At 48.2% G+C, this 25,013-nt stretch overlaps 1 protein-coding gene and 1 long non-coding RNA gene across 5 annotated transcripts; one reads left to right on the top strand and one right to left on the bottom strand.

Moving 5' to 3' along the window:
* Window positions 1-349: 349 nt before the first annotated feature.
* Window positions 350-16,549, top strand: LOC143169970 (uncharacterized). Of its 3 annotated transcripts, XR_012996980.1 has the most exons (5): window positions 350-845; window positions 3,004-3,136; window positions 4,118-6,967; window positions 8,991-9,082; window positions 14,390-16,549. It is a non-coding gene; the product is annotated as an uncharacterized LOC143169970 (long non-coding RNA). The 3 variants fall into 3 exon arrangements; XR_012996979.1 differs by lacking the exon at window positions 350-845 and having other exon boundaries at window positions 2,498-3,136; XR_012996981.1 differs by lacking the exons at window positions 350-845; window positions 8,991-9,082 and having other exon boundaries at window positions 2,498-3,136.
* Window positions 10,807-23,883, bottom strand: MAPK13 (mitogen-activated protein kinase 13). Of its 2 annotated transcripts, none has more exons than XM_076357835.1 (12): window positions 22,910-23,883; window positions 18,895-19,024; window positions 18,455-18,513; window positions 17,224-17,332; window positions 16,109-16,138; window positions 15,615-15,662; window positions 14,561-14,675; window positions 14,130-14,201; window positions 13,515-13,594; window positions 12,958-13,036; window positions 11,456-11,632; window positions 10,807-11,109 (listed from the first exon to the last, which is right to left on the bottom strand). In XM_076357835.1, exons 1-12 carry the CDS (start codon window positions 23,026-23,028, stop codon window positions 11,030-11,032), a joined length of 1,098 nt encoding a protein of 365 aa, XP_076213950.1. In that variant the 5' UTR covers window positions 23,029-23,883; the 3' UTR covers window positions 10,807-11,029. The 2 variants fall into 2 exon arrangements, with proteins under 2 accessions (XP_076213950.1, XP_076213951.1); XM_076357836.1 differs by having other exon boundaries at window positions 11,456-11,629.
* Window positions 23,884-25,013: the final 1,130 nt, after the last annotated feature.

Genomic DNA, 25,013 nt, shown 5'->3' with positions numbered 1-25,013 from the left:
AAGATGGAGGTGGCGGCGGCGGCAGCAGCGTAGCCCGGCCGAGCGGCGAGGAAAGGCAGCGGGCAGGCGGGGGAGGGGGCTGCCGCGCTTCGCTCCCCCCCGCGGGCAGGGACCGCCCGCCCCTCCCCGGTCCCTTCCCACCCCCGGGCCGCGCGGAGCGGGAGGCCCCCGGGGGCTGCGGGGTGACGGGAGGGAGGGAGGGGGGTGTCCCTCCGCGCTGGCCTCATGGCTGGGGGGGGGGGGGGGGGAGGACCGGGGGGCCGCCGCTGCTGCCCGCCCGCCCCTCCGTTCCCGGCGAGGCGGAGAGGAGCGGGTGTCCGCGGAGCCGCGGCCTCCCGGTCCCCGCTTCTGGCTCCGGAGGGCCGGAGGGGGACTGTCCGTTGTCCCGTGTCCGCCCCCCCCCCCTTCCTCGGGCTGGGGGCTCGGGTACAGTCGTGGTGATCCCTTCCTAGGCCGGTGCCTTGCACCCAGGAGCCCCCAGGCCACTGGAGATGAGCAGCTTGGATTATTGCCCCGGGCTCATTGGGGTGCCTTCATCCTCCACCCGCTTTTTTGCAGGAGGCACAGGGGCCCCCCAAAATGTGCAGGAGCATTGCCAGGCGCCAGAGTCCAACCCAGCTGCACGCCCAGAGAGCCTGTAGCCTTGTCTCCGCCACCGTTAACCCAAAGAAGCAACATCCAACAAACGATGGGAATAATAAGAGCCCGTATTTATTTTCTAGTCTGATAACTTCAGGTCCAGATGGCCTCCTAACGTGCGGAGGTGTGACGGGGTGGAAGGACAGCGGGAGAGGGACTGAGAGGAATGAGCAAGGAAGAAGTTATGTTTGCGACAGAGAGAAGTGGTGAGATGGGAACTGCAGAGGCTCCTACGCTTATTTTCTATAGAGCATACCAAATACTTGGGCATATGTACGCTCCACCTCCCACTCACGATCGTGCAGAGTATTGCATAATATTACCATCTGAATTTATAGAATTAACCGAATTGTTTTCAAAGGAAAAAGTAAATGCTATTTTCCCTCATCTACAGTCCAACTATAGATCTTTTGTCTTTTAACGTATGTTAACCGTGGAATCGGAGCAGCCAGTCTATGACGAGTCTGTTTTGCAAAGTACTTGGGTTGGAGCAGAGCTTGTTGAAGCCTTAGAAGCATGGGAAAACATGTTATTTAATGCTGAACAGTCTTGCATGTCAACATCTCGGTACTCCTTTCTGTGTATGCTTTTCAAAGAATCTATTGTAATTAACACATCACAACTCAGTAGTATATTCTATTCTTGTCCCGCATGAAAAAGAACATATCAAAGATTTAGAAATAAAGTCCCAATACTCGCTGATTTACACAGGATCTCGCCTAACCTCAAAAGAACAGCTAGGCAACAGCACGGTCCTATCCATGAAGGATTAAAAAAAAAAGAAATCGATAGGTGTTTTTGCTTCCGAGTTGAGTGTTGGGAAGACGGTTATACAGTAAATAAAATCACTTCAATAACTGATGAGCAGCTTCACTATCGTTTTCCTTCTTTATGTGAGAGCTTTTGATTTTAACAGCAGGTTTTGTTTGGGTTTTTTCTCTAGCATTTTTGGTGTCTTTTTTTTTTTTTTTTTTTAAATATGACAAACTTTTGCAAACTCTTTCATTTTGACCGCAGTTTTGAAACTCTGTACTCTTAGATTCACACTGGAATTGGCTTCTTATAATCACATGAGGTTCCAGTCTTGCAAAGATTTGCATACGTGCTTAATGTCAAGCATGTGAATAGCCCTGTTAAGTTCAGCAGGATGACTCGTGCGCAAAGCGATGTACGGACATCTCCAAAGATTGGGGGCCACGTGTTAGATCATCAAAACAAGTTATCCATCATTTGCTTTTATAATAGAGCTGTGGAACTAATGGCGTTGCTTGAAAAAACATTCTGAACTTATCTCCAATCCCAGAGGCACAACTTAATTCAATTTCTTCGCTCTCCCAGTTTTTAAAGGGTGCAAGTTCAAAACCAGCCCTGTCGCTTCAAATGAAAGGAGCAGCCAAGACAGCTGAAACAGAGCTGGGCACCTTCAATCGGATTATAATTTTGTTCATCTTCATTCAAGTGTATAAAACATACTTGAAAAGGGGAGAAAATCATCATGTGGAATTGAGAACTGACCTTTTTTGTTTGTTGATTCATTAAGCCGCAAAAAATGAGTAATGTTTGTATCTGTGCTTCAGCTGGTGGTTCTGTGGCCATTTTCTTCAGAATTGTTGAAATTAATGCAATTGCTAAAAAGGACCTGTGCGCGTTAAAGGTTAAAAGCCTGATATCAAAGCGATTAGCAGCAGCTGCAGTTTATTTCAGCTGGATTTGCAAGTGCTCAGCTGCACTTTCTAAGACCCTCGGTTTGTGTGGAGTATATATTACCCTGTTCAGCCCCACCAGCTTCAGAGAGGCGACACAGGCACTCGGCACTAGCACCTCGGCGATGTTCTTTTTTAAATCTCAACACGCAAATCACAGTTTTAAAACCCTTTTTCAGGTGAAGTGTTCTGAAGACAGATCTGAAACGATGGTTGATGGTGGAAGAATTTTTATTTTTCCAACCAAACTTGGCTAAAAGGAGCTAACTCACTCTCATTTAACAGAAAATCAATGAGGGTTGAAGATACACACTAACCTTTCCAGTATTATTTAATAGCGCGCAATCCGACAAAAAGGGAGTTAGCAATCAGTCGAAGTGCTGAGTGAATCCGTTGTGAAGCAGCACTTTGGCTGAACGTTGCGTTAAAAGCTGTATAAACCCACGTGCTCAGAAAACGGCCTCGCGGAGAGAAATCGGGCAAACCATCCCGTATGCCACATTCGCTCAGAAACTCTGACGTTTCCACAGTGCGGGAATGCTGACGGCCTTGAACGTAACTGCAGTTAGTGCAGCGAGGGTTCATCCGTTCGGGGCAAAAACGAGTTGGTACTGGCTATTTTGGTCTTCAATCTTTCTCTTTCACGTCTTGTTTCTCTTAGTTGGGAAAAGAAAAAGAGCCATAATCGTGTTACCGGCCAACACTCCACTGACCCACGATACGGGAAACCGCAGAGGATTAGGAACGCTTTCCCTGGTTGCTCGGGCAGGAGTCAGACGTGGAAATATGAAAAGGTATTACCATCCTTCGTACAGTATCTCACTAGAGTTCTCAGATATTTTTATAATTTTCTATGGTTTTCTTCTCTCCCATTATCACGTACTTAAAACCTGAAAATTACTTGTTTAGTCTGCTACCTAGAACGTGAAAAGGTTAAATATGAAAACAGATTCTTTTTCCTATAGGTTAAAATAAGTGTATGGTTTTCTAAAAGGCTGTAGATATTTTCAAAGCTCTGCACTGAAAGGTTTCTAGGTGGTGTCCAAAACGTGGCAAGTGTTGTGTCTCTTAAAAAATCCTGATAATTTTGTAGTGTCTCCTAAGAAAAAAAAAAAAACCCAAACATTGCTTCATCTGCTTTTTCTTTCCCACTTGCATCTGGAAGAACCTAATAAATACGTCCCATAAAGCTGCAACTCCACAGATCTAATTAGCTGCCAGAACTTACACAGATTGTTTACGATGAAGGCTTCACTTTCCAAATAAAAAATTGCTTAGATAATAAACTCAGAAATAAATGCAGGAATAACAAGTAAGTAGTATTTCAAGATAAACATCTGTACGTTTTGTGAGACAGGCACAAAGAAATTGTGTCCATATAAATGCTTATCGTACATTCTTAATATAAACAGCAAGAATATTTCTGACTAGCCTATTTATGGAATTTTGGATGTTCACTTAATGGCTGAGTGATTTTTTATCACTCAATTTTGTATTTGTAAGTATGTAAACTACGCAAGGGGGAAAAAAAACCGTAATGAAAGGAATGTACATCAGTTATGTGCCAGTGTGGGTCATCTCATAGGCACCTCGGCTAAGATCATTGCTTCTTTGACTAACAGTGTCTGTCAGGGTCATACACCCCCTCTGTTTCTTGTGCTGATTTTAAAGCATTTTAAGCTTTGGCCTGAGTCACCGGCTCTGTCGAGTAGGTGTTTTTCAAGCTCCTTTCATGAAATGTGAACATGATTTTTTTTTTTTTTTCCTTCAAGTAGCTGATTCCTCTTCATTGAAACGTGTCCTCAGATGCCGTACGAACACTAGGACAGTTGGTCTTTACAAACAGACACTGTCTTTCCACTACCAACCTGCTACGTTTCCCGCCATCTATTTTGAGTTCCTGGCTGGTACATACCACGAAAAACAAATACGTGCACACCTCCACGATTCCTGGGCTTGCAGAGCATCGGCTCCCCGCGTTTGTCAGGATATTGGGAATTGCAGAAGAAATAGTGGTTGGCTCTTGGACAGTGTGCTGAAGGGTCACTGTACAGGGTTGGTGGGCAAATTAGTGAAACCAGAGCGTGGAGCCCACACGCCAGCTGTTGAGATTGCTCTCGCAATTTCAGAGCGTTCAGTGTAAGCTCACAAAAGAGAAACCCAGGCCCTGAAACAGAAAGTGTTTTCTGAAAGTATATTCAGCAGAAAGATTGATACCGAAGAAACTTTTCTACATGCTATCCCTGAAACAAGTGGGACTAACGTTTGCTCTCACTGACGGCAAAATCTGTGTGCTCTGTTGCGTTCACGCTTGTTCTCCTCACACCCGTTCGCATCAGAAGTCCCCAGTGCCTCTTCTGTGCTCGTCCTCTGGTCAGACAGACAATTCCCAAAGGGCATCTCAGGTTATTCTCTAAAGCTGTGGAGGCTCCTTTTCAACTACCGGTAGATGGCTCAGTATATTACTTTGTCATGAAGATGTTTTCTCCCTCAGCCATCGTTACAGAGAGCCAGCAAACTCCAATCCTCTCCAGGTCTGCCTATCCCCTTTTGAAGAGGGGCAAGATGATTAAGAAATCACACCCTAAATTCCCATTTGAAGTGGTTTATGAGTTCTGTCTGAACAGGTTCTTCACCTTAACAGATGATTTTCTGAAAGAAAGCTCTGTACTCCAAAAGTCTCCATAGATTTACTCACTTTTTTTCTATGAGATTGAGCTTTTAAGACTTCTCTGCCTCTCTATGTCCGTAGCTACGTATAGTCAGGAGGCTCAGCCTGCCTCACCCACAGTCCTGAGACGTCTCCCTCTGCATTCACACACACTCACCTGGATGATGCCCCTCTGCTGCTGACCACCAAGCCTCATTTTACCAGGGCACAGGCAGCTCTAAATGTCTGCAGCTCTCTGAGATGTTTATGGCAGCTGCAGAGAGCTCCTCTCTGGCCTCTATTAAAGATTACGCAGAGGACATGGCAGCCAAGTCAGATGCCAGGTTCAAAAGGACAGTATTTCAACTGCTGTTTGACTGATGCAGCTGGAACTTCTCCCTTCCACCGTTTGAGGAAAATGCAGGTTCTCTCGCACTCAGGAAGAAGAAAGGATGGTCCCTTACTCTCATCAAGCTGGGGTTCTTCAAGACAGCAGGACACCACTGCATGTCCTCCAGCCCAGCTCTTCAGAGTGCTTCGTAACAAAAACGTTGAATTTCAAGGGAATTGAGGGAACATCACAATGGTTCTGTGCTCACTGCCCCTACCTAAGAGGGGAGTGAAGCAAAGGGCTTGTACATGGCCCAGGGAGATATGAGCCAAGAGAAACCCGTATCTCATCAGCGCGGAGCATCTGTGCGGCTACGTCAGGATAACATCAACACCGTCATATCAAAAAGCTACAGTCGCTGGAGGGTTATCCCGAGTACTACACGGCATGAGCTGCAACGGAAAGACAGCCAAGAAACACAACATCACCTTGTCCAGTTCCCAGCGGAGATGAGAGCTCAGAAAATTCTGGTAGTGTTGCAGTTTTCCCTTAGTTGAGGTTTGTACAGCAAAACCGGATATCACTTAAGGCAAAGAAGAAAATTAGAGAGTACTGAAAGCGTACGTCCTGGCTAAACCAAACCAAAATGACTCAGCAGCTACAGAAGGGGTGGAGAGTTGAGAAATACTGCATGCATTACTGAGTTCATATACCTTCCCAACAGATACTTTTCTGTAGCCCTGGGGACTGCGTGCTCTGAGCTCTCGCACAGAGAAGATGCTCGCCTCTTGGCACGTGTCCCTCGGGATGGACTTTGGAACGACCAGCTGAACCTGACCGACCGTAACTGGGAAGAAGATGCCAACTAAGAAGATACTTACGCTGCAGTCCAAAGGTGTTATCACAACTAACAGTCGTACCTGCCTAGCGTTGAACTATCTAGTGACTATCTCAAGAAGCTGTGGATCTGCAGATACACCAGATTCAGCACAGGCTGAAAAACTTCCTGAAGACCCCAAGTAAATATTCAGGCTAGCTTGTGCTGAGCTCCTCACTACTTCACGGACTGTGCTATTAATACCGAGCTCAGTAGCTTTAAGCTAGTTCAGATACGCTTGCGTGAGCCGCAGTCACACCTGTGGATTGCAGGGTGGATCTGTGCGTTGCCACCAACGTACAGGAAAGGATTTGGAATGCGATTGCAGTAATTTAGAGATACTTGTAGTTTTTTTGCTGTCAACTGCAGGCAGAATACATTGGCAAGAGATCTTAAGAGCTGGACAGCTCTTTGGCAGCCAAGCACCTGTAATTGTAGGGAAGAACTGTAGGTCCAAACCAGATCTGTATCCGTGTATGTACTTTTTGCGTTGGTTCACGTCTGACAAATTTGTTACTGCTGGTGAGCCTTACACTCGATAGCTTCCCAGACCACCCCTGCAAAAGGGACTGATGGCCTACGTCTGTGCTCCTGTTCAGACTCTGTCAGACCACAGAAGGTATGGAACCCGAGTGAATCATCGCTCCGTTACTGTTCAGGCTTTCCTCTGCACTGACGTTAATGTGTAGGGACGTGTAACCTATCCAGAGGTTTACTTGAGTCCATTCAAGAAAACTCACAATTTCCATCCATCGGCAAAGCTGCAGGTAGGTGCCTGATTAGAGAATCACTCTTTACAGATGGCTGTGCACTGGTATCCGCTCAGCATATAAACAGCAGAAAAAAAAAAAACAACCTAATTTTTTAAGTACCTCTGTAAATTTTGGGTTAGCAATTAGCATTTCCAGGACTGTGATTATTAACCAAAGTGGTGTTTAAGGGAGTATGTGACAGGTTGGGGGGTGTCCTAATACGTATTGTGGTGGTTTAACCCCAGCTGGCAACTAGGCCCCACCCAGCCGCTCGCTCACTCCCCCCCAGTGGGATGGGGGAGAGAATCAGGAGGGTAAAAGTGAGAAAACTTGTGGGTTGAGATAAAGACAGTTTAATAGGGAAAGCAAAAGCCGCACAAGCAAAGCAAAACAAGGAATTCATTCCCTCCTTCCCATGGGCAGGCAGGTGTTCGGCCATCTCCAGGAAAGCAGGGCTCCATCACGCGTAACGGTGACTTGGGAAGACAAACTCCATCACTCCGAATGTGTGTGTCCCCCCCCCCTTTCTCCCCCAGCTTTACATGCCGAGCATGACGTCATATGGTGTGGGACATCCCTTGGGTCAGTTGGGGTCAGCTGTCCCGGCCGTGTCCCCTCCCAGCTTCTTGTGCCCCCCCAGCCTCCTCGCTGGTGGGGTGGGGTGAGAGGCAGAAAAGGCCTTGACTCTGTGTCAGCACTGCTCAGCAGGAACGAAAACATCCCTTTGTTACCCACACTGTTTCCAGCACAAATCCAAAACACAGCCCCGTACCAGCTACTGTGAAGAAAATTAACTCTACCCCAGCCAAAACCAGGACATTCTCCACCCCTCGTTCCATACCGTTTACGTCATGCTCAGGTCCCACACTATCCGATACATCCTCATTAACCACCCCCTCCCTTCCCATCCTTTGATACAATACGCAGATATCATTCCCTTGGTCTGTGGACCACCCTTGTAAAATGTCCATGAAACGTCCAGAAATGTCCACAAAATGTCCACCGAGTTCATTTAGTCCATGGCCTTGGGCTCCGTCTGTGATGGTGGTCACTCAGGACAGGAGAGGTGGTGCGTTGCGTGGAGTTACAGGGCCCCAAAGCCACCTCAGGTCGGGTCGCTGCTGCACTTGCGCTGCGTCTTGTAAGGCTTCTCCTCCGTCGGTTCGGGTGGTCCCTGCTATAGCAATTCCTGTAACATGCAACCCAAATCCCGGGTTACAACAATTTAAAGGTATTTCTATTGCAACCTCCACCCCTGGTCCCTGTGGACCAGACCATCGGGTTTAACGTTGGTGACTATGAAGAAAATTAACTCTACCCCGGCCAAAACCAGCACACATATTTAAAGATTTTTTTTTTTTTTGGTGGGAGTGAAGCATACCCATTCATATTTTAGGCAGGAATAAATCAAGGCCTGTCAGAGGAAAAAAATCTATTCTGTAGCACTGCGGGGGGGGGATAAATAGCCCCCAAAGACCCCATTGTACTTAGGAAACTCTGGCAATTAACTGTTTAGCATATGGACAATGAGAACTTCCAAGCATAGAGGAGGAAGGGAAAAATTCTCTGTACTGTCCAATCTGCTGGACATCACCTCAGAAATCAGTGGTCAAGACCTAGCAGTTACGGTGCTCTGGAATAAGCCACACAAGTGCGTATGGGATGTATTGCAAAAGGACTAATGAGAGGAATTGTCTACAAGATCATCAAGATGCATGAGAAAGAGGGCTGTCAGGGGGAGCCAGGAATTTACATAACAGAAGTCCCAGACTTTGAAACTAGCCTGGAGTCCCCTTACTCCCCAGACTCCTGCTCTTCCGCATTTGCTATCCTGAAGCATCCCACCCTGGGGATCAGTTACACTTGGTTTCTAAAGCACGAGAGCGTTTCGGTGCTCATGAGACCCAAACTCACCAAAGCAAGAACCTGCAGACACGGTTGTAATGACACCGCAGTCACTTTCAGATCCCCTTCGCTTATTTTGTTCTTGTAATTATTTTTCATCTCTCCTCTGTTCTAATGGTAACAACATTTATAGCAAACACCCACATACCTGAGTGGTGGCTTGGGACATACTGACGCATACGCATCAAAAAATGCCAGGCTTCAGATGGTATCAGTACACCTCCGGTAAGTCGAATTACTTTAAAGATCAAAACGTACTTTTAAATTTGAATGAACTATTTAGCATATTGTAGAACCAAAAGATGGAACAAACTTTCCCTGGAGGGAGGATCCGGATGACTGGCTGGTCGGTCTGGGTTCATAAAACAACAGCCCTCTGTTTACCTATCGTACTCTTCTTATCACAATGCTATCTCAACACCTTTCCAAAGCAGTTAAATCCAGGCAAGTTGTCTGGATTTTCTCACATCATCGCACTTTTTTTTTTTTCTTGTCCACATCCAGGAGCAAAAAAACCCGAGATTATTGTGTTGTTCTTCATCTCGTACAAAACTCTACATCTACTAAAGAAACGGTGTGTTAGAGCAGGGCTGGGTGCAGCTGGCCGGGGACCTGCGCTCTCCCCAGCTGAGCGCCAGCAGCACTGCACAGTCCCACCCCTGTCGCACACGGGGACTCTGAGCATTTCAGAGAAGGCAATTTCTTGTCGCTACCAAGAATTACTCACTAAATAAGTGAATTAATTAAAATTTGCATAGACAAATAAGAAATGCAAAACCTCAATGAAAGTGCAGTAAAGGGAATCTGTGAAGCTCTTACTCTCCAGGATGTTTTCTACCCTGTAGTGGTTTTTGAGAGAGATTCTATTTAATAAGATTATCTTAGATGCAATTTATAATGATGCTGACAGAAGGAGCTAATCTGATACCAAGAAACTAAGATATCCAAAATTATTTTCTGCGCTCACTGAATTATTGTGTTCCTCTTTCTGTTAATGCTAGATCGTTCACGCAACATATTTTTATGCTTTTTTTCTCCCCAATATATGAACTTTTTGTTAGTTACTTTGAGAGCTGAGCCTTAGGACTGACAATTGACCATTTTCCAAATGATCGGTTTGAATGTCTCTTCATACTGAGGAACGAGCGGCCCTCAAAAGAGAACTGAAGCAGAGGATCCCTGGTTCAACTGACCCCGCAGAGCAGAAGGAATGGAGAATGTAAGGGGCCAACATCGCTGGGCTGTGTAAGGAAACACCAGCCCTGCCGGGAGATAAAGGCAGCCTGGAGCAGGCAGGGTGACTCCAGGGAGAGGGTGCTCAGCGAGAGATAAGCGTGGCGAAGAGAGAACGGTTGGGGAAACCAGGCTGAGCAGAAAGAAGGGGCAGCAGGACTGTTTGATGATAACCCGGCTCCTTGGGATACCCGGTCTATCAAGGTGGGAAAGTGGCCTTGAATTCCCAGGACGTGTTTGCAGCTGGCGGTACGGAGGAGATGGCACTGATCGAAACCCAGGGAATGAAATAAGCAGAGCGAAAAAGAGCGGCCGTCCGGAGAGGGAAGCACCCTAGCAGGGAGTTGTGTGTATAGCAAGAGTTTGGAGCTGCTCTGAACACGGACCCATGATTGAATGGATTCCCATGGTGTCCTGGAGCCGACACCGTCCCAGCAACCTCGCTGTGCTGGATGCTGTTTGACTGCTCAGGGAAAGGGGACGTGCTCAGAGTTAGACTGGATAAAGTCTTGTTATGCTGAATTTCACTAATTTCTGATTATTTTGCTTGGGACTCACTTCCCAGACAATTTTACCTTTTTCTTTACCTTATCCCTAATTAATGTACTAAAACCTGTGCTTGGAAAGACTAATGAGAAGGGAGCAATGAAACCCCTGCTCTCTCAAGTGGACAAATGGCGGGGGGGGGGAAGAAACACCAGGTAAAATTCTCCCACTTAAAGTTTCAATGAGAATATATTTATCTCTTGTGTTGAAAACTGTTCGGGGTGCTTCCCCCTTTAGTAGAACAAAGTCCAGTGGCCGCAGCACGGTGTCATCCTTGCGTTGGCACACAGAGAAGTCCCGCAAGCCAAAACGATGGCCACCAGCAAGACAGCGTGGAGTAAATCCAACCCGTCATCCAGGAGAAGTGAATCCCAGCCACAGCCGCACCGGTCGCTATAATGACATGCCACTTCGCTTCTTTGAGTCCTTCCGTGCAATGGGACTGAAGGACAAGATCTCCTTGTAAATATGCTCTAGAAAAACAGAACAAAATAGTCGTGAATATCACTAGCGTGTGTGATTTTAGAGGACAGAAATGAAAATTTGACTGTTATACGTGCAGAGAGGAGGCATTCAGTGGAGAGGATATGGCAAGTACAAGCTGGGAGGAAGAGACAGAAAGCAGAAAGGCAAAAAGAGAGCCTGAAGAGATGGAGGGATCTTTGCCGAATGCATAAAAGCAAGAGCAAGGAAAGGGAGATGTGCGCGATCATCGAGGCACCAGCAGGCAATAGCAGCCTCACTCAGCATGTGCACAGGAAAGAGAGAGAGGCAGGAAAGTCCCGTGCTGGACAGGAACTTCAAAGAAGCTAAACTTACTTCTCCATTCATTTATCGAAAGCTTTTCATGTTCCAGAGAATCATCATAGGACTGTTGCGCTTCCGTCTCCTCCTCAATGTCTCGGAACTGGTCGAAATAGGGGTGAGCCAACGCCTCCGTCGCTGTAAGGCGCTTTTCCACATCCAGCTGCAACATCTTATCAAGCAGGTCCACTGCTGTAGGAGAAGACAGGAACAGGGCTAAGCAAGGGGCGGTGGAGAACAGGCATCAGGTGCATCAACCCTGCAAGTGATGGGACTAGTGTTTCCAGTACTACATCTCCAGACCTGAAAGCGAAAGAGATTCCTCAACCTGGCCAAGGTAGCGTGGAGCTCCCGTCAGTGGGGATGCAAAATCTGCCCAACAGCAGCCTCAGGGAGCTCTTACTAACAGAACCGGAGGTGTAAATTGTGCAGAAATAACAAATTAGTCTTGAATAAGCCTTGCTGCGTGGATGGGGCTGCGAGAACATAAGCAGCGAGCCAGTACCGTCAAGATATTTTTTAGTCTTAATCACTTGCTTTCACTCTGACCCCCGCAACTCAAAGTAGTCTTAACGTGAGTAATCCATGCAGAAATCTATACATCCCTGGGAAACAGGAAGGCAGGAAACTCGGATACCGACAAGTCTGTCGGCCTCGTTCCCCCTTGGTTTTAACAGCTTAATGCTTTCTTCCTTTCAGCTTTTAGAAGAGTTTTGCTCCTTCTCACCTCTAATCTACTTGGGAAAAGAGCTCCTTGCAAGAGATCAATTTTTACCCTGAAAATTACACATTTCAGCTGCCTGTTAAGTATCAATAGATCCAGGTGTTCAACAAGCAGTTGTGATCTACGCTGTACTCAAAAAAAAAAAAAAAAAAAAGTAAAAATAAGATTACTGGAAAGACTGCGGGGCTCTCTTAGCACTTTATCAAAACCTATGATGCCTTAGATGTGGGGCTGGGAAATACTAATGAAAAAAGAAGAGCTGGTTTGTTTATCTAAATGCTACTGATGATAATATCACCTGCTTGGCTACAAGCAACAAGCTCTGGGAGCCAATATCAGCCAAAATCCATCCCAACTCTCATACCAAGTGCAGCTGATATATGCAACTGTCTTAATCCCATAGTTTGCATCCCACAAATTAGACATCCCGTTGCATCCAGCACCCGCTCTCTTCTGGCTTGTTGATACAAGAGTCAGAAGTTTCTCTCTTCCTTAAATATTGTACATTACAGGCCGTGTCATTTAAAAATTAAATAAAGAATAAATAAATAAATAAAATCAAGTAAATGGCCAAGAACAGCAGAACATTGCCATTCGAATGCCAATAAAGAATAACTTTGCTTTTAATTCATACATATTTGCCCTGGGCAGGGGCAGGGGCACAACCTGCAAGGGAGGAAGTAGCAAGAAGTTATGAGAAAGAGGAGAAGAAAAAAAAAAAAGTCGCAGCTGTGGCGGTCAGCCTGCCTCCTTTCCAGCTGTGAACTTGTGAGAAATGCTGGAGATGACTTACCCTGCGGATTGGCTTTGGGGAAAAGCACGGACAAATCCTTCTTGGGGATTTTCGGAAGGGACTTGATATAACTCTTAGCCTGAAAGAGAAAGGAAAGCACAGACATTTACTGCACATGGACAAGTGCCAGGGGGCTGGGAAATACAGCTCTGGGGTCTCGTGGCTCAGAGGAGCCAAGGCAAACGAACAGCAAATCATCCCAGATGTCACATTCCAGCGACCAGTTTGCAAGAAACTATTTTTATCAATTGAGATACAGAAACATTCCTGCTTTAAGGGCCAAACTGGAGAACAGAGGAGGTCAGTGGTTTGTTGTGGCGTCAGGCACCTCACCCGGGAGTCCCTGCGATCCACACCAGTTCCCAACGCAATACCAAATCCATCAGATGTGCCGCTACCAAAGAGAAACATCTTCCTTGCCAAGGGGGAAGGCTGCTGTCGCTCCTCTTTGCTGCTGTAGAAGCAAGACCTCTCCCATCTCAAAGGCACGGCCAAGTTAACCTCTCCCCACCACACCTCTGCCAGCAAGAACCTGAATCCACAGTGAACCGTCTTACCGCTTTGTCCTCCAGCTTCTCCACGAAGTCTTCTCCTGGATGCCCCGTTACTTTCAAGATCTGAGTCAGTTGATCTAGGTCTGGCAGGCTGCGTTAAAGATCACCCGTCTAGGAGCGAGCCCTGGACACCACCCAACAGCTCAGCCTGCAGGCTGGGTGCAGGAGAGCCCGAGGACCCGTGGGAGCTATGAGTAGGTTATGATAGAAACCCAACAGAGCCGCACAAGCGGAGACTCAGTAGACTGGCAAAGAGAACTCCAAGGCTCTCCTCCCGGGATGCCGTTTTCATCAACGGATAATTTTGCTGGCACAACTCTGCCAGGGCACGTGCCCTCAGGTTTGGAGATGGAGCTGTGGCCACGCAAGGTTAGACCACTGCTGTAGAACGCACGCGGCCAGCACAGAGGTGTATTTCTAAGGGTGGGTTGGCCCCCTCCTATCTTCTCTCTGTTTTCCTCACCAAAAGACCCACTGGTCCCTGCGATTACCTCCTGGTAAACCAAACTGACACCTGTTTCTCTCAGCAGCTTATTTCATAAAAGCCCTTTTACACACGCCAAGAATTATTACTGCCCCCCCCGCCCCCCAGGGAAAAGGTTCAGCTTGAAAGGATACAGTCTTTTCCTTTAAACAGCGTTCTCCCGGTCAGCATTTCTGCCATGATGCAGCCAATAGACCAGATATCCACTGTTCAGAGAGAAAAAGGAGAAAAAAAAAAAACATAAAAAAGGCCAGTAAAAAGGAAGCAATGATCGCTGGGGCTGTTGCTTGCTTTGTTGCTTGCAGCAGGCACCGATTCAAATTTCACTCCCATTTTCCACCCTCCCCTGTTCTTTCCATACTGCTAAAATCTCTGCTTTCATCATTTCCCACAGGCACTAGCTTTGAGAGTTGTACAACAGCTTTGGGACTCGCTCTGCTCCAGGGGACACTGATGATAAAGAAGAAAAATATCTGGAGGATTACATGAGATTTGACCCAGGCGTGACAGCGGGATCCCCGGGCTCGTCACCAGAGAGTCACACCGCTGAAGCAAGGCAGCTCACCTGTCTGGTTGTAATGCATCCAGTTCAGAATGACTTCTGGGGCTCTGTACCAGCGTGTAACCACATAGCCGGTCATTTCAGCATCAGCGTGTCTGGCCAAGCCAAAATCCAAGATCTGCAGTTCACCAAAGGAAGAGGGAGAAGGAAGGGCAGGAAAGAAAAGAGAAATCCTACGGGCAAGCAAGAATCTACTTCTAAGAGGAAACGAAGCAGATCCAATCAGATAACAACGAAGCTCCAACTACACCACAGCCACCCACGGGACGGTTCAAAGAACTAACAGGTTTGTCTTAATTCCACTATTAATTGCAAGCCGGCTGTAAAACCAGTTGTTGCGTGAAGACCCTGCCGAAAGGATCAGCGCTGTGTGCTACCCGGAAGGCCAATTCCTTTCTTGAAGCTTAAGTTTCAACTCTATGAGCTTTATTTAATTGAGTTGTTCTACAACCAGGCGGCGAAGGCATGCTCCCAGGCCACCATGCCTCACCCTTTCCTATAAAAACACCTTGCAGCTGACAGGGGATGGCATCTCCCTCAATACTGGAGATGAACATAGCTTGACCCAACCTTTACGGGCAACGGAGCCCATTCCCTGTAACATACATTACAGAAAACGCGTGCTAGAGCACCGCACCAGCGAGCTGCAAGCAAACCCTTCAGAGCAATACTGAAAATAACTCCGTCTGGAATCACAAACCGTCATGTGAATGAGAACCAAAGGGTAACTGTGGTTGAATCCAGTTATCCTTCAGGGATCGTTCACCTAACGCAAGTGTTGCTCAGCAGTATTGAATTTGTTTAGGAAGTCGTTACGAACTGCCATGCCGCAGGAATTACGGCGACAGGATGTTCATTCGAAGTCTTGAGCCCTGATTCAGCAAGTTACATCAGCAGGTGAGCATTTCCCACTGCCTGCAACCGCCAAGTAATGAAACTCCTCGGATCGAGTCTCGGAAGGCAAGAGGAAACATGACGGTGCCGAATTCCTGCTGGCAGAGCAGTTCCTCCACGATCTGATATGCTACATGCTACAAAGTGGTGCTTTTCCACCTACCTTTAGCTGACAGTCTTCGTTCACGGCCAGGTTGCCTGGCTTCAGGTCCTACAACAGACAAGAGCAGAACAGTAAGGATGTTTTGATTTGCAACGCATCAACACGAGCCTCAGCCAAACCTCTGCTTGCCTTTGACGAGATCCCATACCATCCCGAGTCCAATATTGATACAGCAAAGACACCGTGCCTGCTAGACTGCACAGCTTTAGATTACTATTTTATTTTTTCTGAAACAGTTTTAATTCAAAAAAGCATCATAAAATGCTTCACAGCTCATCAGAAAATACAGCATTTCCTCAAAATGCTGCAGAAATGAGCAAATCCAAACACATATAAGGTGTAGGAGGGAAAAGAGGGAGGACGCCAGAGAGACCTTAGAGCAGACAAGGCTATTAGTGAAACAATGTTTAGGAATTTAATTAATTAACTTTATAACCAAGCTGTGTTTCTCCTAAACAGACAAAAATCAGAGTTAACAGCGCACATGAACTTACCCTGTGGATGATTCCGGCTGAATGAATATACTGCAATAAAAAGAGAAGCCACAATGTGATCACCGGCAGGCAAGACTTTCTGTTCTCCAGCAGAGAAACGAGAGCTACAAACAAGAACTTGCTGAGAACACAGCTCTGCACCTGCTGCAGGTCCCCGGCCCCCAGGGCAGCAGTTTGAAAAGAAATCTCCGCACTGAATTTCTGACAGTATTTGCAATTATATTGCCAGTCTAAAGAAGAGGCACAGAGCAGAAGAGGAGGTATGGAGCAACAGTTCCTTACGGCGAATAAACTAATAGCTTTAAACTATCAAACAAAGGCATCAGGGTTACAGGTAGGAACATGGTCAGTAGATGACATGAAAACTTTGTTGGTTTGGGTGTTAAACTATGCGGGAAAAAAAAAAATCTCATAATTAAAACACAAGACTGAAAATCAGATTCGAGTTGCAAAAACTGACCACGGGGCTTTTACCACACCAGTTAAACCTTCGGTGTGTTCTTCCCCCCTTTATTTAAACTCAAGATAAGAGTGATCTGGGGAAAGGTGTTATTGAGGTGAACTCATTAACGCCTGTAAGCCACTGCTCTGACTCCAGGTGAGGGATATTACCGAGGGCAGCATTAAGACATTGTCTCTACATCTCGGGGTTTGCAGTGATTGCTTTCTGCTCTCTCACAGCCAGTTAAAGCAGCACGTTCCTTCCTTACTCTATTGGATAAAAAAATCATTCCCTCTTCTCTTCTCCCCCGAGAGCCTCTGTTAGGAATTCAGCAGAAGCTCCCTTTGCTACCAGCCGCCTCCTTTCTACGCAGGGTTTTGCTAAGGGTTTGAGCAAGTCAAAGAGCGACGCAGCCGCTGTCAAAGAAAAACCGTCGCAAGGTCTATGACTGCTGATTGCTTCGATACCCGATTGACTGATGTGAACGAGCAGTCATTTTGATTGATGTGTGCTGGAACAAGGGTAGTTCAACAGCAAATATCCATTCTCAGGGGATGCCATAAACCCCCAAATCTTCCTATACGGTGTTGGAAGGGGGTTTTGTTACGGTTAACCCAGAGGTGATGTGTAGAGGAGACACGGGGAGTCTCTAAACTCCTCCAGACCCACCTACCTTCAGCCCTTTCAGCATTTGGTAGACCAGGTACTGGATCTTTTCATCACTGAATTCATGTCCCATGATCTTTTGTAAATCTGTCCGCATGTATGGCATCACCAGGTAGCTAAAAGGCAGTAAGACAAGGCCCTGAGTCTAGAAGAAAAACACAGGGAACCAGGCTAGCCTTGTTCTTGCTTGTTTTTTTTCCTGTGGCTGTGTAACTTACTGTGACTAAGGCAAGTTACTGTGACAATGTTCCTGGCTAACTAGCATAGCCTGCAGTGATGCTGGGACTTCGACCTGCTCTGATAATTGCCCTTTCTCCTCCCCTCAAATCAGATATCTGACATCAAGTAAGAACAAGGATCTTCCAAACTTTAACGATCCTGAATTAGCTTACTTTAGACCTCAAGTGATGTTCAATGCCGGACGGCTTTACACCATCTGGGAGCTGAAACATCTTGCGCAGCTTTAAAGAGTCTTGCAAAACTGCTGCGTTGGCTCCCAAGTTTATCTTTGTAATGTTCTCTAGCCCTGCCTCAGAAGACAACATCTAGCTTCCTTCAGCCTTTGGCCTGCCTGCTGAGACTGCTAGTTGACGGTCTTCCAGCAGGAACTGCTCTGAGAACCTTCAAACGCTTCAGGCTGCTAAATACCCAGCCATCAGCTGAAAACCCAAACCCAGGCGCACGCTGCTCGTGCCGAAGGATGGGGAAGGGAAAAAGGCTCGTCCAACCTGACCATCAACACTGAGGGAAATGCCAAAAAAAAAAAAAAAAAAAAAAAAGAACAAGAACAGTCGGAATCAAGATGAAAAGAAAGCCAGATCTTTAAAATTCTCAGTTTAATTACCCCAGGGCCTGACGAACAATACTCCTCCCATTCCGAGTGCAGCCTCTTAGCTCAGCAGTCACACAGGCAGTGCGTTAGCGTGGATCACGCTACATGTGATACACCATGGAATGTCATGCCTCTTCATTACATACGTTGGTCTATATATACTGTGTTCTCCCAGCTGTGAGCACGGCATGGGAACTGTTTATGTATTCGGGGTGTTTTAGCCATGGGAACTGACTTGTGCTTTTGATTCTCCTTGTTATTTGGGGATGTCTGGCTTTAGTCTGGCCCCTTTTCAACTCAGTCTGTTGGACTGCACCTCAACCCGACCTATTGTCCTGCTGCTGCGTCCCAGGTGCCTTAGGCAACGGCTGAGTCTAGACAGAGCGAACACAAACTCCAAACTTACAAGTCCTGGAATCCCTGGTAGGAGGCGGCGGAGGTGAAGACATCAAGCAGCCCAATGACCTGATGGAGAAGAGAAATCCACATTTAAACCTGGAAAGCATTTGCTGTGCACATGGGACTCAGGTCTCCAATGCTCTCCAATGGCACACGCACACGGGTGAGCACCGAGAACTCCATCTGAGGAATCCAAGGACTCCTCACTATGCTGCGCAGCTGCTTTTCCTCTTACTAATACACGGGAGCACCCATTACACATCTGCTTCAGCCTGGTGCCAACTGGGCGCAGCAGACAGGCAGCAGTTAAACCCCGAGACTGCCTGCACGTGCCAAATGTCAGGACCTCTCAATTAAAATAAAGGTGATGCCACCAGAAAGGACTTGCTCCCGGGTGGCAAGAAAACCCCCTTGTTTCATCAGGAATGGAGAGAAATGAGTACTTACGTTCTCGTGTTGCATGTGCTTCAACAGCATGAGCTCTCTGTACGCTCTCTTGGCAAAGATCTCCGACTGGAACGGGCGGCAGAGCTTCTTGATAGCCACTTTCTCCCCTGTCTTCTTGTCTATGGCTGAACTGCGGCAGAGAAATAAAACCCAGTTCTGACATTGGCAGTATGCTTTAACAAATTTTGCAATACCAAAGGTCTTCTAGAGAAGAGCTAATTCCAGAGCTCACAGAAGAACAGGAAAGAAAGGCCCCTTGAGAAACCCAGTGGAGCTCTGCAGACACAGATGTTCCCCCGTATGACTTTGGGCAGCAGAGCACAGCCCGTGCTCTTTGGAGGACTAGGTGGGATACCAAGCAAAGCATTAGTGGCTCGTCTTTATTCCCTTTAACCTGCAGAAACAAGCTGGAGCTAAGAGCCGTGAGAAGAGGGAAACACAAATGGTTAAAGGTCAGGATTAGTTCTAACTCTGCCTTCTCCTTCCCTAACGCATGGAGATAAGGGAATAAAGCAATTTCTGCTTTGCCGTCTGCTTGGAGGCTGTTGTCTTTTAAGGTACGTCAGCCGCCTTCGCTGTATTCTGGAGCAAAGACAGTGGATGCCACGCACTGAAAATACAGGCTGCTGGAATTAATTCTGCATTCGGCATCTTTGATGCTATAACGTATGCTTCTGTGTAAGAGCAGGTCTGGCTGAAAATGAGAGTCTTTTTATAAAGGTAATGAAAACATGGTACAACAGCCGTCGCTGGAGACGTGACGTGTTATTCCCTCTGGTCACATTTGCTGTTTGCAGCTGGATAGGGCGATCCCACGACACTTTCTCCGCTTCTGGAGGCTCTTCCATCAGGCCCCAGGTTTCACCAGATAAGGAGGGAGGTCCTCAGGCAGAGATAGCTGCAATTCGGCATTCTCGGTGGTGTTTTCTGGGGGGGGTCTCGGTGCAGCCCATTACACATTGGTGCCTCAGCCCTTCCTTGACCCCTCCAAGAGGCAAACAGATGAAGAAAGGGTTTTCCCTGCCAAATCGCGCTGTGGGTTTCCACAGCCGTTCCCCCCGCTTTGTAAATCCTTATCTCATCTCCTGGGGAAATGGAAGGGCTATAAATCGGCATGTTTAGTCCCACGGCTTTTAGCTGCACAGGGTAACCGAGCCCACATCAACGCTGGCATTAGTGCTTTGCACGCGTCCTCCAGCCTCGCACAAACACATTGCCCCTGCTTCCTTCTTCGAAGGGACGCGTGATTCACCCTGCCACGGTCCCTGACTGCCGGGCTCCAGCCACCGCTCCTTCCTCAAGGCTCTCGGAGGACCCGAGACGGGGAGGGGCAGGTACCATAAAGCTGTAAAGCAACGTTACCGTGACCTCCAGGGCCATCACTCAGAGGCAAGACTTGATAAATGAACAGGGAAATGCCATCTATAATAACGCAATCAACGCATTTTGCTGGGTTTAGGTCTGATTGCATTAGGAGAGGTGGGAATATCCTGCTCCGCGTGGCCTTCCCTTCGGTTCAATGCTGAGGAGGGATTATCAGGTCCTTGCTGCAAATCTTGGAATTCTCTTGCACGGCTTTCTGCGATTGTCAGCCACAAGCGATCAGTTGTGGTGCGTCCTCCGGCAGTCTGGGCTATCATCAGCTCTCATCTAGCGAGCAGATCAGGCAATACCATCAGGCAATCTCCTGCTCTTGGCCACTGAGGTCCCTTCCAGCTGCTCTAAGTTGTGCGTGACAAGAGCACAGACACATCCTTTGAGAGGTGCGATGGCGATTTCGTCGATGCATTCAGCAGGGAAAAGCAAAGGAAGTGCTGGAATAGCCACGCGAGGCAGCTTCAGCGCTGAAGATGCCACAGGATATCTTAGGAGGACAGCGAAAGAGTTGTCTCAGTTTCAGGACTTCAGCAGGTGTCGGCAGAGGGGACAACTCAGTGTAAAGTTTTCCGAGGAGCCAGGGAAATAAGAGGAAGGGACTCGGACCACGCAGTCAAACAGCTTCTGCAGAATTCAAGGCAGATCTCCTAATCTGAGGGTGCGTGTTCTTACCCGCCTTCCCAGCTGCTGGCCTACAGAGCGTGGAACCCCACCACTCAACACAGGAGAGTTGGGGTGATGGAGCTTCAGCCTGCCCAGCACAAACAGCATTACTTTCACCCTTGCTGTGAAGCACAGCTAAGAGTTAATTCAGCTGACGCAGCCGGGAGAGCCCACCACGTTCTTCCCAGCACAGGTTTAATGAATGGCTGAAGTTCGGGATGACACCGGGCAGGCAGAGCTGTGTCCCTGCCTCAGCCGGCAGAGATCGGCAAGACCGGCGTTGGAGGGGTCAGAAGACTCTTCCACAATTACATTCAGCTGGAAGCCAAATCACTACAGATTTTGGCAGAATTAATGAGGGAAGAAACACGTCTTCGCTGTTTTTCCTGAGTTAGTTTCTCAGCTGCTCAAGGAGGTGTAAAAGCCAGCAGCTCCGAGTAACGCTGCCATAGGAAAGCTTCCCAGCAATTCCCAGCAGAGGACAGCAAATCCTAACTCCACACGCTTCCACCTCTGCTTTGTACAGGAATCGGCACCAAACCCTCCCCGCTGAGCACTGTCCGTGCCATACCACCACCACCCCGGACCCTGGGGCTGTTTTAGCACCCATCCCTCCCTCCCCGAGACCTCCAGAGCCGCCGAGACCTTCACAGGGACCAGTAAAAGATTTGTCTTATTGCTGTTTGGTTTTTTTTCTGGTGGGCAAGGGAACTTGGCAAGGATTTCCCTCTTCCCTTTTTTGTCCCGTCTATTTTCTTTTAGTCTTCCTGCTTTCCTTTATGATAAAAACCAGAAAACACTGTAGAAATATAAAAGAGTCAAGTTTAGCCTTGCCTGATTTCGCAGGACTCATTTAAGCATCTCAGAAGCTTAAATGCACCTGGACAGCAAAGTGGGGAAAGGAAACACTGGGTGCCTCTTTGTAAATAGGCAGCCGGGGGACAAGGACAGAACCTGGGCCCCAGGGTTGCAGGATCCGTGCTGTGACAGCCGCAGATAGACTTTGCCCAACACCTACAAAAGCGGACACACCTTGTTGGTGGTTTTTTTTTTTTTTTAGCTCGGTGTGTTATGAAACAAGGGCTCCGTTCAGATCCTATCAATGGGCTGCTTCATATTTAACCTTTCAAAAAGTCGCCCATCTCCTCCGGTTCGCCAATGTAAACCAAACAAGATCTGACTTCTGCTCGCTCACGCTACAGGCACCTTTGCCCAACTGATTAATCAACAGCAGCTCGTGCTGCTCTCTTAGGTTGAGGTTTATCATCAGCCGGGAAGGAAGCCCCAGTCTGTTACTGCTCCTGGTTTACAATAATTTCTATTTCATGATTTCAAGCTGGAAGCAGTATCAAGGTGGGGGCCGTATTGTCCAGCTCCTTTCCCCAGGCAGCCCAGCATCAGCTGCCTTGGACTAAGCAGCAAGGACATGCTGCAGAGGACATGCTGCAGCCACCCCTGTCCCCGGAGATTCGGTGCTTTGTTCCAGCACCCAGCTCTGTTACCATTTACAACTTGCTTTCAGACACCCAGGTATTTTTTTCCCCCCTCTTTGCTGCCAGACAGAAATCCTCCCTTAATGCAAGCTCGAGACCAAGGCAGCTCGAAAGCTGCCTGACCCCCAAAGTCAAGGTGATACCCCAAGCTGCCTCGCTGCACCTGGCAGCCCTACCTACCTGGTCCTCGAGCCACTGCCTAAGGATGCCCGCCGAGGCGAGCTCGGGTGGGAAACTTTCCCCTCTCTGCCCACCCAGGGCGACCACAGGAGGAAACATCTCGGTTTCTTCAAGAGACCAACTCTCCAACCCACTGCCCGTGCCGGAGCAGGAGGCAAACCACCTTCATCACACATGCAAATGGCCTTTCCTAATGGAGGGGTGCCGACAGGCACCTCCTCGTTTCCCCCCCGGCGCAATACTTTAAACACCCCCAACTCGCCCCTTGCTGCTGCCTGCGGTGCAGGCAGGACCCCACTCACCAGACCGAGCCGTAGGCTCCGGACCCCAGGGGGTGGAGGGACGTGTATCTCCTGGGCAGCTCCCAGAGGGTTTTGTTCACCTCCTGTCTGTAAAAGCCTCTTCTCCTTGTGATGTTCATCGCCCGGCGGGTGCGGGAATGCCACCCCCCCAGAGTACTGGAGTACAGGAGGGCTTCTGGGGTGAGAGCGGGACAGCGAGGCCTCCTGCGCTGGTATAAAAAGGCTCTAGCGAGTCTCCTTCTCCGTTTTCAGCTGTTGCGAGCGTGAAGGGACATGTCTTTGGGCCCTCCTCCCTCCGCCTCCACATTGGAGGAGGTGAGGCATCAGGTTTCCCGACACGCCTCGGTCTTGTACAGGTGCCTCTGGACTCTGCTACAGGAGCTGAGCACCCAGCCCCGCGGCAGGCACACCTCCGGGAGCCCCGCCGTCACCTACAGCTCTTGCTCTCCTGCTTCCACCGGGCCACCAGCCGAGAAATGTCCTCGTGGGGCTCAGAGGGGGGGTCTCGTGAAATCCCTGCTCTGAACAAGCGGATGAGTAAGGACTCGTCGAGCCGGGGAATCTGGGGGACAAGCCACAGCGCCTCGTCAGCCAAGCAGGGACATTCTTCTTTCCAGCTGATAGAGGACAGCTCCAGGCTCGTGACGAAGGACACCAGGGTGTTACATCCACAGAAGAGCGAGGAAGCGACGGCGATTTTCTCCCAAGCCTGGTTTCCCAGCAGAGCGGGGACGTGGTGAACGCAGGCTGAGGTTCTCCACCTTCATCCGGGTGACTGCAGCAAGGAGGTTCAAGAGCAGCCACGAGATGGGACCATCCCGAGAACTGTTCGTGCCCCAGGCTTTGCCGGGTCTAGTTTCATCTCCTGCAGCAGGTCCAACCCCCTTCTCGGGTCTTCTTGGACAGCGCAAAGCCCAGGTTCACTGCTCTGCCTGCCGGTACCACGCCAGACCAGCACACCCAGCCTGGGAGAAGGTCCGTTCCTGGGAAGCAGAGAACACCTCGACATTTTGCTCCAACTTGAGGAGGCTCAGGTGGGGCTCCCACGCAGGAGGTAGGTGCATCCTACACACTTTCCAAAGGAAGTGACTAAGCCGGGCCTTAACGAGCCAGCCCAGCCGCTTACACTGTGCTCTACCCCGCCAGCCCTCAACCCTGCCCACAGCAGCGTCCCTGCTCTGAGCAGGTCTGTGCAGCAGGGTTAGAGCCGAGTCACCCCATAAACAGCAATTACTGAAAAAGCACCATCAGGGTTTTAGGAAAGACCCATTTTACCTGCTTACAGGCAACCGCTGCAACTGTATTAGTGTTGGCCCTTGCGTTCCTCAAATAGCCGGGGTAAGGCCTGCTGTTCTATAAAACACAAACTAGGGACAAGGTGCTATGGCAGGTTTTTTAACCTTGCTTATGTATATACGTGTAAATAAGTCCTGGCTATAGCAACAGCACAGTCAGGAAATAAACCGACAATTGGTTCTATAAATACACCTGTGAGCAAGAGGTGTTACAGCAAAAACTCCTGGTACATAAGCAGACGTGTAACCCGTTTGTCATTTTATGAACACAACTCTTGCTCAACCACGTGTGCACACACAGGTAATCGGCGCACAATTAAGGAGTTCTAAATATCTAGGGCATGTCTTGGCTGTAGAGAGATGAATTAATTCAAGTGACCGATTCAAATCGAATAGGAAACCTTGAGTTAAGTAACTTGATTTTGTAGGTGTAGTTTATTTTTTTTCCCCAATTCAATTCTCACTGATTTTAGTTTGGGGTTTCTTTTGCCAACCAGGATGTATCGTAACTGAGCACATTCAGGAATTGTGTATCTTGGCTATTTTGGATTTTTTTTTTTTCCTCCCAGAGAACAGTAAGTGATAGGTCCTGTTTAGGCTTTTTTTTTTTCCCCCCCTCTCCTCTCGATTTGTACCAAGGCAAGCAGAAGGTGAAAACAAGGAGGAAGGCAGCTTCCATACAGCTGAGAGAACACCCCCCTGCTCGGCTTTGTACTTACTCAAATCAGCGGCTGCACAGCGCTCTGACAGGGGAGCGTACGCGTTGTAGCTATCAGCTACCTGACTCGGATCGACACGAACCACCTGGT

Source organism: Aptenodytes patagonicus, chromosome 22, assembly GCF_965638725.1.
Source record: "Aptenodytes patagonicus chromosome 22, bAptPat1.pri.cur, whole genome shotgun sequence".
NCBI lineage: Eukaryota > Metazoa > Chordata > Aves > Sphenisciformes > Spheniscidae > Aptenodytes > Aptenodytes patagonicus.
The sequence above is the reverse complement of the archived record's forward strand: the minus strand, read 5'-3'. Positions and strand labels throughout refer to the sequence as shown.